Raw genomic sequence first — 18,710 nt, forward strand, 5'->3', positions numbered from 1 at the left:
TTTAGTTAAGGTATGAGATATCGACATTTATTCTGTAAGAGACAGACACGATATATTGGAACATCTGTAAATAGATATTCTCTCCTTTTGCTGTTATATTTCTCCAATTTCCAGAATACAATATATTATTTCTTATTATTTTCCGATAGCAAGTTATTTTAAACTTTCTTGATACGATACCTTACCCTTTTCTTGATATAAATGCGAAATAAGTTCCTCATTGATTAATTTTGTTTTTGTAAGAATTATTCAGACCATAAACAGTGATTGTAGTAAAAAATTTGTATTACTTTCAAAGAAAATTTGCGAAATATCAAGTAAAATTTAAACGTTGAGTATTTCTCGTTTATTCGCAAATTTTATTTGAATGTATACAATTTCCTCCATAAAAGATGTACACCCGTAGAGATGTTATGAAAAATATTTCACGAATTTTAGTATATTTGCTAGTATTTATGGTACATTTATTTTGAACATTTACTCCGAATTATAATACAAAACTCGCTATATGTTTCAATTTATTATTATTTTTGCCGAACTTAAACGTGTCGATCTCAGATATATTTTTAATTCGTGTTACATCTGGATTGATTGCAATGTAGAATTGTACTACACATTTTGAACTCCTTCATTCTTCAACGTGCACAGAATCCGTCAGCAAAGATGTCGCGAGTTTTAATCGTGATACACGAATTTGGATTTCGAGTTAAATTCACGTCTATGTTTAAAATTTCCATTTAGCTATTACGATTTACGAAATTATTCGATTTTTATTCTCGAGTGATTTTGAACGGAAACGTGATTGGGAGTGGCTCGAGTAAATATCAGTCGAACGAAATTCAACGAGAAATGGCAGTAGGTGAGACGAAATTGCTGCATCGATGTACAAATATCTGCATGGGCGGTGCAGGTGCAACGCGCATGATACTGTACTGATTGACGCAACCGCAAAATGCGTATTTCGCAGAGCAAAAGTATTTATCAGAAATATCTCGTAAAAATTTACTGTGAAAAGAACATCGTTTGCCGCTTCATATTCGATAAGGAAATAATTGGAATAATTATGCTCTATCCAATTATCAATATTTAGAACATTATGAGATGAACAGTAAAAACAAAAAGATAATAAAAGAATATTTTATAAGTATTACTTTGGTAATATCGGAAACATTAAAAGTCATTAATTTATTTCATAATCTTAATTTCAATGAAAACAGTATTGAGTTATAAGAGAAAATTCCGATTGATAATATACATACTTCAAAGGAATTGAAAAAGGTAGCGTGAAAAGAGAGAGTTCAATTGAAGATTAAAAGATATCTTAATTTCTGTGTCGCGAATAATTCAAACGTAACTGAAAGTGAGAGAGAGAGAAAGAGAGAGAGAGAGAGAGAGAGAGAGAGAGAGAGAGAGAACAGAAATTAGAGAACGTTTACAGTGCTTTTTCAATGCGGCAAACATTGAAATACATAACTATGAATTTGCAGTTTTTTTCATTAGACTTATCATACTCCCGGTTTTGTTGCGACGTTAGCGTCTACCATATTCGAAGCACACTATTACAAAAAATCTTTCTCTGTTACGCGCGTCGCTAATAAATCTTGGAATACGTAAACGACGGTCATGTTATCAGGCCGACGCGCTCCATTAAATCGGGATGACGACGTAGCAGCAGTCTTCTTTGCTTACACAGTTTCGCTTTCATGTGTGAAGGTAGCACTCTATTTTTAAAATTTCGATATAATTGGTAGAATTTTGGCCCTTTTCCAAAAATTTCAGAATACTCGAAAAGAGTTCTGGCAATTAAATACACAAAATAATTCAAAAATATTATTAGTTACTAGTTTTATGTTTTCGTTAGAAAAATTATCTATATAGTCTTATATAAAAATTATTAACGTTTTGTTATAAATCATGACTAGAGTCACATATATTCTTTTCAATAGAACTCTTAAAGTTGTAATTCTTAAGAAAATTTGAAACTGAAAACTCTGAAAACATTTTTTAATTATTCGTATAACGTGAAACATTTCTATTTTTCTTATTTCTGATACAAAAATTATCAGAGAAATCTTTTAATTTTATTTTAATATCAACTAAAACTAAAACCAAATTATTGATTCGCAAAAAAAGCAGGTAAAAATACTGATCAAACAAATCTTATTAAGATGTAGGGAGATATATTTATAATACAAATTGATGAACACTGATTTGATTATCTTATTTAAACATAAATTTAAATAATTTGAGATAAAATTTTAAAATACATGTGATACTTGCCATTTATGAAGACTAAATTTAACAAATGAAAACGCTTTATTGCGCTTTATAGATAGAGTATCAAAATTATTTTTACAAATTACTTTTTTTAGGTATCGATTTAATTTCGATCAATGAGCATGTAAAAGACAAATTATTTATACACAGAGAGAATTTTTTCTTAGAGTTTATCCTGAAAATATGATAGTTCTGGGACAACATTGTATTTCGAACAATTTCATGTAAATTTCTTTTATTCATTAATAAAACTACAATAAGATATAAAATAAATTTGATTAATTTTATTGAAGTGCATGGTAAAAATCTTTAAAATATTGTATTATACTACAACTATCATATTTTCAGGGTAAATTTTAAAAGATAATTCTCTCCGCGTGTACAAAATCAGATTTAGATCGAGCAACTAAACGCGAACAAATGCGAGTGAATTTGCTTCGATGCGAATAACGCCGCCACTCATTATCAGTGAAACAAGCTGTTCATTCGCGTTTGTTCACGTTTAGATACTTGTTCTAGATTCTACTTAACGCGTTATGGTACCATCGTCGATAGTCTGCGCGTCAATAATCCGCCGAAAATGTATCACTTAAGATACCTGTGTGCAAAACTGCTTGTGAAGATAGACGTTGTTCCATTAATCAGCTGAAAACGCGTATTTCTCCAGGAATTAATTATCTGTCGTGCTCGTTCTACCGTTTGTTTCGGATAATCGAATTTCCAACGCGACGCAGCCAGAGAGAGGCAGAGATGTATAGACTCTCGACTCGTATATTAAACTAATTTAAACGCGAGTGCGAGTTCTACTCTCGTTCTCATTCTCTCCTTTCCATTCTCTCTCTCTCTCTCTCTCTCTCTCTCTCTCTCTCTTCATCCTCTTTCTCGATTCTCGCAGTTAGTAATAGCAATAAACAAACGAGACGAACAAGCCGCGAGGCACGCGCTATTTGCTATCGATTACCGTGGGGCCAAAAAATAACAGCGATACACAGAATGGAATTGCGGCAAACATCGCGATACCGCGCGCTGGAAATGCTAGCCGATTGAAATCGCAGAAAGCCAAACGATATTATAAAACGAGCGCGAGTGGACCAAACGGCGGTATGGCGTTCGATCGCTTAATGAAAACACCAATGCTCGTTTTGTTCAGGTTTTTCCTTTTTTTTTTTTACATCTGCCTCCATACTCTCTAATTTCGTTGCGCCGTCGCAGCCGCCGATATGCAATAGCAGTTACGCGTAAATAAATAACGGACGCCGTAGTAAACGGTGGAATATCGCAATGGTTTATCGATCATCTCACTGCTTAATTATAGTAGCAAGTGGGATTCAATCGCGTCGATGGTTCCTGATTAATTCAGCGCTGACCGCAGACATTTAGGCCGGCTTTGTTCTGTATCGAAAGGTCACAAGATCACGTAGCAATGTCATGAATTCGCCTCATGAGATGTTTGTCCCCATTTATATGTTTTATTTATATTATATACTTAAAGAGACGCTGCTTGGCGCAAAGAGGAAGAAGGAACAGTTTTTGTACATTGAAAAAGTTTATGTGTAGAAAAAATCTAAGACATCAAGCGCGGTTAGAAAAACAAAATGTTGATAATAATGACGCGATTTGCTGCACGATTAATTTATATTGTGAAAACATGTTATTTAAATGTATAAATCGCATATGCATAAACAGAGAACACAAATCTGATTATATTTTATGTAGCATAAAGATTACTGTTCTCTGCATTTGTATAATCTTGTGAATAATCGTTAGTATTTAGTACTAATTCCGTAATAAATTTTCGCGGGAAAGAAAAATTTGAAGATTATATTGTATAGTAAAAGTAAAAGATTTTCGAAGAGAGGCCGCATATATTTTAATAAACTTTTTTTTTACATCTTGTTTGTTTTTAATAGTTTATAATAGGAAGTGTATATATAGTTATTTGAAGACTGGCCGACAATAAAAAAATTTATCGCAAGTCAAGAAATTATTTGTAATATTATATACACATAAAATATTATTTGATGTGTAACAAGAATTTAACATAATTAAATTACGTAAATAATGAAGTCGAGGAACATTTTGAATAATCGCGAGTGTTATTTAATCTTCTGTCCGCAAATGAATTTAATGTTCAACCACGAATATTTGATTGACAGATGCGGATTCAAATGCATCTGTTAAATCTAATTAAATTAATTAATTAGAATCGTTGTCATGGAATGAGATGACGTGCAGAAGTACGAGGTAAACCGCTACGCAATCAAATGAAAAGTAAACACTACATACGGGGTGTTCGAATGAGATCAGCATAATCGAGTATCAGCACGCAATACAAAATGACAGTGCATGATAATGGAACATTTCGTAAATTGTAATTATATCGTCATAATTCCGAATTCGGAATAATCCTTCGTTATTATATGTAATTCGTTGTTGATCCGCAATAATGCTGATAGATATAATGTATATTACATATTAATTAACATACAATACACAAGAATTTAGATACAACACATATTATGTTTATAGTTAATTATACAATAATAAAATTATAACATCAAATAAAAAAAAATCTTATTTCTATCCAAAATCTATCTTGATTTTAATAATATTTATAGAGAGTATATTGTAGATTTGCAAACATAATTTTCAGTTCTATATAAACGCGCACCGATTCGACTTGAAATGCAATCATAAATTGAAATTGGAAGTGTAACATTGCAAATTACATTGACTTTTAGTTTAATAATGGTTAATAAGTATCTTCAAGAATTGATTATAAAAAATATTACTTCAGCCAGAATTTGAACTTTGAATTTTCTCAACTATTCGGAACAAGCGTTTCCAATTTGATTTTTTTTTTTGGAATAAAGATATTTATCATAATAATCAATAATTATTTACAGAACGTCTCATTTTTTAATGAGACGTGTATAAATAATTATAAATAGCAATTAAATCGATAAAGAATCAGATAAAAGAAGCATCGAGATCAGTTTTGGCCAAAAATAGAATTCTTTCTCTACTTGATTTATTCTTCGATGTAATTTCCATTTATAATCGATAGAATAAATATTTTTAAAACGTTTATTTGCAAAATAAAAGGCACTTACTAAATATAAAAAACACTGCTATATTTATACAACAAAAAATATACTTTTTACAATAAAATATTCAAAGTTAAATATTAATTATATAATTCTTGGTTGAAACGAAGAATTAAAACGTCCTAGATTTTGTGCTAAATATAATACTATTCCACTCCAATTACTAATGAAATGCCATTGATAAGTTGTTAATTTATGAAAAATGATATCGACTTTTGATAAAATGATGTTTTAAAAGGTTTGTTTAGAAGAACATGCTGACACACAGATACGTAATGTTTTATATCGAACTGATCAGGAATAATATACTGACGTTTATGACCTCTTTTCTACGTAATATAATGATGGTGAGACATAATGGTGCTCTGATGTGCACGTGTGATAGTGTAAATAAATGAATATTTTATGCCCGTAATCGCGAACGCGTGCGTCCTTTGATCATTGGCTCGACCCGTGCAGGGCGCAACTTTGTAGCAAATCGGCTAAATGCGCTTGCTAACATTCTCAGAGGAAAATTAATTAATTTTATAACTATTAATGTAGTCCGTGTTATATGGAAACAGAATTACCATAAATACATATTTGATGTAAAGAAAAAGAATGTAATAGAGATTGAAAAATGTGATTTAAAAATAATTTATTGGATAGTTTAAAATGAACTTTGTTTTTTTTGCAGTTGTTTTAAGTTTCCATTTTTTAAAATAATTAAATATAATTTTTTTGTGATAAAAAAGAAGTTGCTTCTTCTTAAGTATATTATGTATATTTAACAATATCCCCACAAATAAGTCATTTTCTTAATTCTCGAAATTAGCCTTCTCATGCAATTGACGATTATGTTTCCCAAGAATTGGTATTCATGTAGATATATCTGAATTAAAATATTCTGAATTAAAATATTCTAGAAAACTTAGGGCTCTGCAGTTAATAAAAGTAATTAACATTGATCATTCAACTTACAAAAATTATTTGTACATGTTTACGTGCGTATCACTATAGAATATGTCGCTGCTTAAAGTAACGACATTACATAATCAGAGAATGAAAAAGTTCTCTTCTCGTATTTTGAAGTAACATTACGCAAAGTAAAACCACACACAAAGAAAACGAGTAGCTAACAGTAGGAAGGTTGCAACCGACGAGTGGTTGCAGCGACAGCGACAACGAAGCGAATCGATCGTATACGTGTAAGGGTGGTTTTTTGTGACTCACATGGGAAGCTGACTGGGGGATGAGACTGAGCATTGTGCGCGTTATGGGGATGCCTCGGGGTAGGAACACGCTGCCTGCAAAAGCAGAGAACCGCCGCCGTTACCAGGCCGCCCATGCTGAGTATCAGAAAAACAAGGGCGATGGCGAACCAAGTAGTCTGCATGCCTAGGATCGTCGACGCCTCGGAATCTGTAGTTACAATAAAAACATGGAATTAATCAGAAAAGTTAAACTTTTAAACGATAGACGCGTTTTAAATCGGTCAAAGTAAAAATAACATACATATAAAAGGGGAAAAACGCAGGACAGTAATTCTGTAAAGTTTAAATTAATTAATTTATAAATTAAAGCTATGATTATAAAAAATGCAGAAAAAATATTTAAACGTGTAAGAGACTTTCATAATAAAAGTTACATAACATAATATAATTATCCCATAATTTTAATTAACTGTATAAAACGGGATATCTGCACAGTTTTAATTTTTATTAATTCTTATTAAAACAGAAATTCTTTGTTTATAATAAACAGCGTCTTCCACTTTAAAGACGATAAAGAAAAGAGTAAATAACAATAGAGCAAACTTGTTATTGAAGTTCAAACACTTGATAATTAAGTGCATTCATTAAAGTATCTAACCTGACACGCGTGCACTTTCGTCGAAATCAGGAAATCGATATAACAATATGTAGTTCACGTTTTATCTTTGTAGGGCACGATATTCCTAAATAACGCGAGTAATAAAATCTTTATGGATAATGTTAATTTTGAAATTAATGATCGTTGCGATAATGATAAAGTAAATGGTATAGTGATTGCTTTATTATTTATAAAGCACGAAGTGCGGTGCATAAAATAATAAAGAAAATTGCATAAAATATATAAATAATAAATTCCGAAAATTTCTGAAAATTTTTAAAATTATTACAGAATTATGGCAAAGCTATTGTATTATGTCACTCGTATTTAAAAATTATTTGAAATCAAGGTACATGATATTGCTCGTTATATAATTACGAATTGTACGAATGGTTGCTAATTGCAGTCGAAAATTGTGACAGGAATATGGCGAATTAACAAAATATCAGTAAATATACTAAATTCCAGCAAGCGTGAGTATTATGTGACAAGTTTGTAATTTACTCCGCCGCTATTGCGAGTTACTCTTGGATATGTAATGAATACATGGCAATTAACCTCTTCAGATGTTGACGCATGCGTGCTGTCAACCATTAACGTAAATGTTATGTAAATTTGGTCCGCGCACATTCGCAACCATTTCTCTTCCGCAAATAACAATTTTCGTGTACATACAAAAATAAGGGAAATCGTTATAATTTACCATTATGAAGCATTTGATAAATCATTGAACGTATAAGTTCAATTATCCACAGAGTGAGAAAAAATGGAAACTCTAAGTTTTTATTTATTCAAAAGAATTAAATCTGACTCTCTATAAATGACGCGAAATTTATTTTATTTGTTTAATAAATAAAATTATTATTACTGATTCACAACACGTACATCCGCATACTATGTTTTATAAAACCATTTCTGTAAATGTGATTTACGGATTGTACGAATTTATCTCATTTTAACCATTTTATCCCGATTTAAAATTATGTACGACTAACTTTGGTGGTATAAAATATTTGTGAAATTTTACGTTTTTGTTATTTAAAACTACCGCATGACTAACCATACTAAATCATGTAAGATTATATCTTTATGATCTAAATCGCTTTACTCGTTAAATATAGCGTGTCTCAAAAGATATGTACACACAGTTCCTTGATATATGATATGACTTGATGACGAACATATTGATTTCATGTTAACTACCTACCGTTATTACCATCTATAATGTTAATTATCAACATTTGAAGAATAATGAAACATCACGAACGATGTTTAATGATGATTCTTTTAGCAAAATAGGAAGATTGTAAAATATAAATTATCTTTTTAATATTTTGATAATATCTATGAGATTAATTTTTAAGACCTGAATGTAACCTTCTGTGTATACTTAAAATTGCTAAGGATTAAGTTGAAAAAATAAATTTGTAGTAATTAGAACTTACTGGCACAAAGGGTGGAAGTGGCCTCATCAGATCCGTCGCCGCAGTGATTCACGCCGTCACAAAGGAGATCCGTCTCGATGCAAAATTCATTCTGAGTGCATCGAAAATCTTTGCAGGTGTGCTCTAAAAAATGTTAGAATATTTATTTTAATATACAGAAAAAATATTTTTATAACTTAATTTTTTAAAATAAACATTTTTGTTGTTTTTGCATGAATTTATTCTATCATATTCTGTTTGGAAAAATGTTACATTACGTTCTGTTTGCATGTCTTATCCGAGGCTATTTAATAAATATACATGACAGTTTAATTGTTGTTACACATTGAAAGCTATTTATATAGTGAATAAGACATAATATATTTTCTTTATTCATTGTGTATGGAAAATGATCTCGTTGAAGGGTTGTGCACCTTTCGAGCTCGAGGCAAGTCCTCTTCTATGCATGACAGAACTTCAATGACAGGCTATTTTGAGAATGTGTAAGATCTTTTCACGTATAATGTTTCACGTAATTTTTCATAAGACAGATATTTGTGGCGTTATACACGTGATTATTTTTAAAAAATAAGTTTTTTACAACGGAAAGTTTCAAAGGATGGAAATAATTTTATGAGTAATTGTAAGAGGAACTATAATACTAATATGTATAATTAAATTATTTATGAGGAAAATTAAATATTTTATACTGAAAATTTTGAGAATGGAAAATAACTTTTATATATATATATATATATATATATATATATATATATAACGCATTTATATGAAAAGTTAGAAAAGTGAAAAAAGTAGATTTTATTTTTAATAATTTACATTTTTTTGTAATCTTTGAAAAAACAGCTTGACTAACATTTCCAATGTTAGAAATCAATTGGACAAAAATTGATTCCTGATTTTCTTCTCAAAGTACATTTGATTTTATTCTTTATTTCCTTAGTTCTATCTTTATTTTATTCAAGAGAGGAAGCACATTAGCTAAAAGAAGGATAATTTAAAATTTAAACTATACTTGATATATATTTAAATGGAACAAATCCAGATCGCTTCGAATCGTAAGTACGTTATTGATAGTTTAATGAACAAAATGTCCGTGTCCAAATGACGGTTACAAAGAACAAATTTAATGAGATGTCTGATGAGATTGCCAGCTGATACGATTAATTAGCTGGCATGTAATTTGAATATCGGTCATCTGCCGAGTTACAGTCCATCGTGCTATTTAATATAAAATTATTAGCAATCATAATTTGACTATCACTTTGTGGGGAAATTAGCCTCGATCCCGTGTGAATATAAAAGCAACTATTGATGTAATTATAACGACGAATTCGAAGATTTGATATAAAGAAAAATTCGCACGCACGCGATTTAATTACGAGAATCACTTAAACTTGAATTGAGACATTAAGCTAATGACTTCGATAAATTGATTCTTATGTTAATAAAATTTTGTGTTTCTATAAACGTTATAGTATGCATGCATGCTGCAAATTAAGTTGTTTTATATCAGATTGTAATTCATAAAGGATCAATAAATTATATATGTTTACTTCCTCAGCTGATTATGTAATAAAATATTGTTTCTTGTAAACTGCGATTTGTGTATTATAAATTTAGCCTTTTATTATATTAATATTATACGATTTCTGTATATGTATTACAAAATTAGTAGTACATGTATTTTGCTTTAATCTTGCGATAACATAGAATTAATAATTAAATTTGAAACTGTTTCATGCTTTACAATAACGGTATTCCAAATATTTGGTATTTACGCTTTAAAGCGATTTTCGATCGAGCGGAAAGAGCATTTCTGACGCATTCTTGGACGTCGAACCGTCGTAATTCTCGAAGCATCTGGTCTAATTACGAACCAACCCGTGGAATGTGAGTAATAACAAGTGATAAGTTTCACCGATCGTGAAAAAGCTCATGTTGGGCGGCGAAGACAGCGATTTTCCGCGTTCTCTCTCCCGCTGACAATTATAACTCTTCGAGGGCTTCTGAAATCGCAGAGAAGGTAATAAAAGGATCGACGACGGTTCGAAAGGATAGGGCGTGCGTACAAAAAGGCACACAGACGGTCATATGTAATTTTATGTAATTTAACAGTTGAGATTCCTTCCCTTCTATCCAAACTTTCATGATTTGCTGCCATTTGCGAAGTTTTTATTAAACGTTCTGGCAAAAAGGTGATCCAAGAATAATAACGTTTAACAGCGGGAACTATTTTATACCATGCTTAACTACATATAGAATTTTCATATGACATTCGAAAGTGAAATAATCCTGTTCTTCACGGATTTATCGAGAATATCATTTAATATTAATAATAATTGTCGTAAATGCATAATAACTACTGTATGAAAATCACTTTCGTACGTAACGCCAACGTGAGAGAGAAAGTGAGAGAAAGGTAACACAAGAACAACTGTATGTATCGACATCCGCGGCAGAGTCAATGTTTAACCTCTCGGATTGGCCAATCATTTAACGTTGGACGGTAGACACCGTATACACGCTCAAATATGCTCAATATGCCGACGAAATTAACAGTCGTGGCTAAGCAAACGGATGCGCAGTCACGCTGCACCGCTGATGTGCAGTAATACCAAGTGTTATGCACATTGACACGCGCGTGTATTCACATTTGCACAAGCTTATAGGCTCGGTAGATTCGCACATGTATGTACTGAGAATGGAAATGTACGTGGTACCTGTGAAGTTTACTCGCTTCCATTCTCACAAAGAACAGAGGGATATAGACTTTTTATGCGTGCATTTTTAAGTGCATTCTCGAAACAGTTTGACGTAATTAGTAATCTCTTACATAAATTACAATGTATTTAATTATTAATGTACATTCTGATTGAACTCGAAGTTCAGAATATATACTGTTAAATTTATAATGTCAAATTATACACAATTGGAGTTATTTTTTATCATTTATATAGCTCGCTACTGCTCCTACTAATATATCATTAATTTAATTACAACAATGAAATTAAACAATTGACGCAAAAGAATGTATTTAATTTAATTTAATTTAATTTAATTTATTCATTAAATTTAATTTATCATTTACTAAGTGCATACGTTCTTTACTTTGAAACTAATCACAGAGATAGATTGAATTATATTTTACATATAAAAATTAAATATAACAAAATATTATTTAACTTATGTGGCATTGGATTACTATTATTTCTTTGAATCTATCTAACAGTACGCAAGAAAGAGATATGTAAATACAATTAATGCATGAATTATTTTTATAAATGATATTTTTGATTATTTCTGAACTTATTTGTTTGAAAATCATTCTAAATTAAAAATCAAAATTTATAACAAAATCTAAAAATTTACAAAATATGCGTATTTTATAACTACGTCTGCATTTGAATATCTGATATGCTAATGGGAAAAGAGCGTGTGTTTGACGTATAAAAATAAAAATATTAAATTAATTATGTTACTAAATAAAGAGATAAAATATCGAAGAGATAATTTCCATCGGGCTGTTAAAACTGAAGCGGAATTTATCTCTCGCCTGCAGGGAGGACTTCATTAAATTCTGTCGTGAGATATAACACTTGCATGTGAAAGCACATGGAGGTGCCATGCCAACTTATATCGAAAAAGATTTCCTGTAATCTTTTGAGAGACATGCAATTCCGCAATCTGTGACGTATTTTATGACTTTGTTACACGATAATAAAAGATACAGTATAACTTTTAATCGAATACGACACTTCAGACGTTTTATAAATATTACTTGTATAGTTTTACAAAGAAATCTATTTTAATTTAAAGTACAGTGTCTCAGTTCTTAAATTAAAAGTAGACGTTTAAATATTATTATAGATTGAGAAATTCTCGTAGTTATATTTTTTGTGAAAAAATAAAAGATATTTCAGAGGTTTATAATGTAAATGATAAATTTAAGCGATATTGTATTATCCAACATTAAATTTAATTTTCTTTCTCTGGATGATTATGTCTCATAACTTTTTACGAGTCTGGCTGTGCATTATGAACGTTTTCGTGTTTTGCCAGTGCCATTAGTGAGGCTGAGGACTGTCCGAGGCTGAGGACTTAGGAGGGTCCGTTTACGCATACTGAAACATGCAGGCCGATCTTTTTTGCACTTTACGCGCAAACTTGTCGTCGGGCTTGAAACAGAATGTTGCATTACCCGACATTGACGACACGACCGAGTTAAAAATGCGGAACTAATGGACTACAATTTTTCTCAAAAAATATACTAATTACATTTAAGTTACCAAAAAATTAACAAATATAAAATATTAAATGTTTTTTTTAACACAATAAGCTGATGCGTGGCTTGGAATTCATTTGTATTTTCATACGTAAAGCCATAACACTGTCACCACGGTTGTCACTTCTTTGATTTTCAGCCGAAAAGTCTGGCTTTGAAATGAAACTCTCTGGTTGATGGAAAAATTTTCGCTGGAAAGTCACAAGTGTTGCCATTTTTCCAGCAACTGCGGCACCTTTTAGTACTAACATTCGACATGTGCGATGTTTTTCATTGGGTGGGTTTTGTTAGATATTTTCTCTTGTAAAAATTTTCGTAATGGAACAGCGGGGCTGTTGTCAGATGTTGTTTCAAACCTGGGAATTAGTTAACCCCAATTCGCATTTTGAAATATTTTGATTTTAAACCTGAAGTTGATCTCAAGGGAATTTTGTTTCAAACCTGGGTTCTCTCAGGGGAAACGAAATTAACCAAAATGAAAGCGAAAATCCAAAATCAATACAATATTAATCACATTCTTTGATAAATAATTATTTTAATGGCATTTTGGATATCCAGGTGAATTGACTTCAAAATAGCCTTCAAGACGAGCGCATTAAAGACTATTTAGAAAGATGATTACTGAATGAAAGCTTCCAACTGTTGAAAGAACATTCTGAGTAGTCCGTTAAGGTTGGAAGGAAAACTATGTTGAAAGCTTTCATTAATAAAATTTATGTATCTTCATTTCTTGATTTTTCCTGAATTTAGTCTCCAAACTTTTTAGAGAGATCGTGCATACTACCAGCCGTCCATCTTATTTAAATTTTCAGAGAAAACATTTTACGTAATATTTGATTTATAAGTTAATTTTTTATTTCAACACAAAATGAATGTGTATTGGAAAATATTCCAGATTAATTTAGATTGTGTGAGAAATGAGAGAAGGAGCTTTGCTTTTTTATGTTGCGCCTACCGTTTTGCTCCACATTTATTGTTATTGTTAATCTTATCCGCGTGACAATCTGCTCGTAAGACCAAAGTCAGAGATCGCGTGAGGAGGATTGCATGTTACTGTTAAGCTGTAAGCGACACACGCTTATGTTGATAACGCCGGTGATGACGTTAATGACGATAATGACGATAATCTCTAGATCTTGTTACAATAGTAGATGCATCGAGATTGATGAGCCCGATGTTACATACACTATATATTCGTCTTTTATTCCAAATAACAAAAATGTTTGAGAATTTTTCAGAGGAAATGTTTAGATACATTATAACTTTTATCAAGCATAATACACGGAAATGAGAGTTTTGTTGAAGTATCTAAAAATTTAACTTCATACAAATCTAAAAAATAATTTGTTGGGCCATTAAAATAATTATGTAGGTCGCTTATGCTAGTAGAATTTCAAAGTTCATCGTGCTTGAGATTTCTATGTAATTATTTGGATGGATATTTGCACGTCTGTATCTATTAGCCAAATCTTTTGACACTTCAGCGAAATTGTTCTTTCATATGTGTAGTCGATTGATTAAAAATTCACTAGAAAGTAGCGTGTTCCATCGCACAATAGTAGAGGTACATCTGTACACCATTGTGATACGATGACATTATCTTTCAATCATTGCCCTATTTACATTTGATTAATGCATGATGCTTTAAAAACTATTATAGCATTTTGTAAGCCCGATGACTTTGCGACACCACATTTTATCCGTATACATAATGTATTAACTGCTTTAGCACGGAAATTTTTTATTGGCAAAAAAATTGTTTAATAAATCACTTTCCACTATAATCAACGAGAAAATAAATTGTTAAAAATTTATTCAAATAGCGGACGCGATAAAAATAAAGCGTCCATGTGGAAATTTAGTATCGCCTACAGCAATTATAACAGACTAATAATATACTTCAATAAACAAATTATATATGCGTTCAATTAATTTTATACATTGTTTTTAATACATCGTTTAATACATTTAACACATTATATTTTATCACGCTAGTTTTTTTATCTGTTAAGTCTGTTTATCGCTTATTTCCTTTTCAATTGAAGATTTTTGTGCTTTATTGAAAGTAAGTTGGAGACGAGATTATACTGACGAGATATACTGACAATGGACGATGAAGCATGTTCGCGTTCGAATGCATGCCTATTAATTTCGCAACGACGTGTAATCGCGCGTTCCATGGACGTAAAATCTATTCCGATGGTGGGTGCCGACCGGGAGTCGGCGGTTTCAGATTACAAATACGCCTCGTCTCGTACCTCGCCGTTCTGCACAACGAGCTTCGCTGGGGTGGTTCGCGTTACGGAAGCATCATGCAAATGCATAAACACATTATTTGCTTATACCGCTAGGGCGAAATTCTGGCTTGCGAAGTTACGTGGGGCAAAGGACGTGGAACAATAAGGTATAGAGCAGAAAGGAGATCATAATAGTGACGTAACATTGGCAGGAAGAAGCTTAGATAATTGAAATATTTAAATTAAACTCCTTCAATCACACACAAAGGGAAATTCTCTAAAATATTTAACAGTTAATATTTATTGATTGAAAAAATATTTATTAATTAACATATATTTATTAAAATGTCTACACTGAAAACTGTCGTTTTTCGCAAATAGTTCGCACATTTATATTACAGTAAATTATTTCCATTTAAATGAAGGAGGTTACAATAAATAAAATCTGCTTTAGATACAAACATTTTATTATTTGCATTGTCTTAAAGATTAATTAATGGAAAGTCAATCATATTCAATAATAGCTGCAGTAATTTGTGCTTTCGAAACTAAGTTACGTTCTTGAACCACTAACAAGAAACCACGACAAAGAAGGACGCAAGAGGCAAGAGGGTGGTACAGTGAACGTGTGCAGGGCATGTGTGGGAACCATCCGTATGGAAATCGGCTTCCTCCTACCCTTCACATCCTAATTCCTCGTTCAATCTCGTGCACGATCACCTCAAGCAACGCGCGCATGCTCACGCGAGCGTGAACATAAGGGATGAGCACCCTTGGTGCACGCGCGGTTGCACCACATACACGTGCCCGCGGTGTTTCCTTCTCAAAGTCCCTAATTCCCTTCCTTCACTCTATTACCACCGTAAGAAGCGTGCTATCGTAAACTTAGCGTTGTCAAACGGTTGTCTCTCCTTCTTTTACGACCGTTCAAACGCATCGTGAATTCTCAATCGAATGATCCCGGGACATACCTCGTAATAGCATTACAAGACGCGAACCTGAACAAGGTCGGGTGAGATCGAACCTCTTATGGTTCGAGAAACTCGCGTGAAGAGCCTTAAAGGCGTGAGTGTGCTAATGAATTTTCTTTCCGCGCTGGTTGCCTCGAAATTGCTCGTTGCGTCGCCTATTATAGGCCGCGTCGGTAAAGTTCGCCACTATTATCAATTTCAAGACAGTAATTAAGTTTCCAACAAAATTGATTTTGATGCCATCATTTAAAATTTTTACCTGGCAATAATTTCACAACTTTGCTTTTATATGAAATAAAAACTGATAAAGGACGAGAAAGTCAACTTGTATTCTATAAGATCTTGTAATGATTTCTGTCCTTTTTTTTATTCTATTCGATTCTATCTTTTCATTGCCTTTTTACAACGATTTAAATTTAGTTTTGACTCAGCATTGTTATATGTATTTCTTGCGTAAATTCCCTCTTGTCAGGTGGTATCTGTATGTCGTTATACTTGGTAAATCTCACTATAAAACAATCGAATTTAAGAGAGAGAGCTCTTGCAAGGTAAAATGCTTCTTCGAATCGACTCACTCATTTCTCGCCCGTTGCCTCGAGGATGACGCTTAAAACTGTCACTTGCGAACCAAGGGTGTCGTTGCGAGGCAACGTAAATATTACAAGAATCGCCCTCGCGGAAACCTTTGGAGAAACAATGCGGAATGGCTCTCAGAAGGGTAGGCAAAAGTCAATATCGCAGTTTGGTGCAGTCGTAAAAGGGAGAAAGAAAGAGAACCGCCTTTTCAAGTGAATCGCGTACTTTTCTCTACAAAAGCCATAGCTTTAGCCGGGGCTCCGCATAAACCTGTACGAGCTGGTTTCATTCATAAAATGCATCGCGTGTCTGTAACGTTACATGTGATAGGGCGCTCCCGGTGCAACGAATTGCGAGGTGCAACAACCGTGAACCGGCAGTCCGGGGGTTAATGTCCGCGGATGATTGAACGTGTCTGACATCTTGCGCTTCCACGCTTGCGTCTAAAATAAAGGGCGTGTCAAACGCAGGCCTTATCGCTCCAAGAGCATTTGCATTTAACCAGCATTGGGCATCTACGCGTAAATAATAATCTAGAATAAATTACAGCGATGAGGGATCGAGTCTCGATGTATGACTGTCCGATGTGAATTTATATTTACCTTCATCGTTATAGAAAATATTTAAAATATTAATACGTGATTTATTTAATTGTGTTTACTTTTTTAAAATTATATAAATAATAGGTTGTACGATAAGACTTTATATTATTATTAATTATTTATTTGTATTATTAAAAGAAACTAATTTAATTGCACATATTTATTTATATTTTAAATACTTTAAAGTTAAAAATTCTTTTCGTTCATTCTTTCTATTCTTTCTTTCGCTGTTAATTTATTAAAGCTTAATTTTTTCAATAATATAAATCTTTTTCGTGAACACGATTTTAAATGGCGGTAGTTTCTTTTGAAAAAAAAAAAAAAAAAAAAAAAACATTAATCTAGAATTTAAACTGGATTGTGTTTAAACTTTCAGTATCTTCTCGAAAATTTACAATCAAAGTAGAAGATAGTAAATTAATAGGAGCACTTTCATTAATTAATTATAGGATAGTTCCAAATAGAAGGATTAAGCTACGAGATCTAGCGCTGTAATGATTGCCTTTGTATCGTCGATCCATTCTAGCCCTAATGGAAATGTCTACAAGCTGCAGCTCCGTGTACATTTTATGTCAATGTCGAGCATGGACCTGGATTGACTTTAATGTGCGGATTAAAGCGGGCGAACCGAAATCCTACGAATAATCCTACCAGAACACAGTCAATTAAATCGAAGAGGACCGGTAAAGCTAAGGATCTTCATCAGAATCCTTGGAATCGCTCTTCCGAATCTAACGTTACGCGCCTGACTAGTACAATAGCGTGATTTTACCTTCTCTTGTTCGCAGTCTGATATTTATTGTTGAAACAAAGAGAAATTACTTTGTTCTATTGGATTGATTTGTTCTATACGAATTCTGAGCACACAAACTTTTTCAAAGCCGTCGAATCGAGAGCTTTTGCTTCACCGGCAAAAATAAACGCGAATGGTTTTCTGTAGAGATTACATGGATTTTAAAGGTATTAACGGTTTCAGGCGCAATTTATATAGACCGCATGTCCAATTTAGTCGATACATTTTCACATTCAAGTAAAATCCTTGGCATATAGTACGTATATATTATATTTTTTTCTACATCGAATTCAATTTTAGAAGCAACAATACGCATTGCTATGTATTGTCACATCATGATTAACTTGAATTTTTTCATAACAAAAAATATGCTATAAATAGTTCTTTTTTTTATAAAATTATAAATAGTAGTAATTTTATATAGTATGTATTAGGTGTACAAAAAAGTTCTGAGCTTTGGATTTGATACAACCGAAATAACAATTTAAATTTTATATATCTTCCCGCCCTTTTGGGGTTTTAAAACAGTAACATTTAACCTCCTGAAATGCGATACGGTTTGGCGTTTG

The 18,710-nt window shown here is 32.1% G+C and overlaps 1 protein-coding gene across 1 annotated transcript in view; it reads right to left on the reverse strand.

Annotated features, from left to right (window-relative positions):
* LOC108754560 overlaps positions 1-18,710 on the reverse strand; it is a 102,900-nt gene that overhangs the window by 6,574 nt on the left and 77,616 nt on the right. Inside the window, exons 4-5 of the mRNA XM_018496975.1 lie at positions 8,681-8,803; positions 6,597-6,785 (exon numbers count right to left, since the gene is read on the reverse strand). Of these exons, the coding sequence (XP_018352477.1) occupies positions 6,597-6,785; positions 8,681-8,803 (312 nt within the window). The remainder of the gene's footprint in view (positions 1-6,596; positions 6,786-8,680; positions 8,804-18,710) is intronic.

Source organism: Trachymyrmex septentrionalis, unplaced genomic scaffold (genome assembly GCF_001594115.1).
Source record: "Trachymyrmex septentrionalis isolate Tsep2-gDNA-1 unplaced genomic scaffold, Tsep1.0 scaffold8, whole genome shotgun sequence".
In the NCBI taxonomy this organism is placed as follows: Eukaryota; Metazoa; Arthropoda; class Insecta; order Hymenoptera; family Formicidae; genus Trachymyrmex; species Trachymyrmex septentrionalis.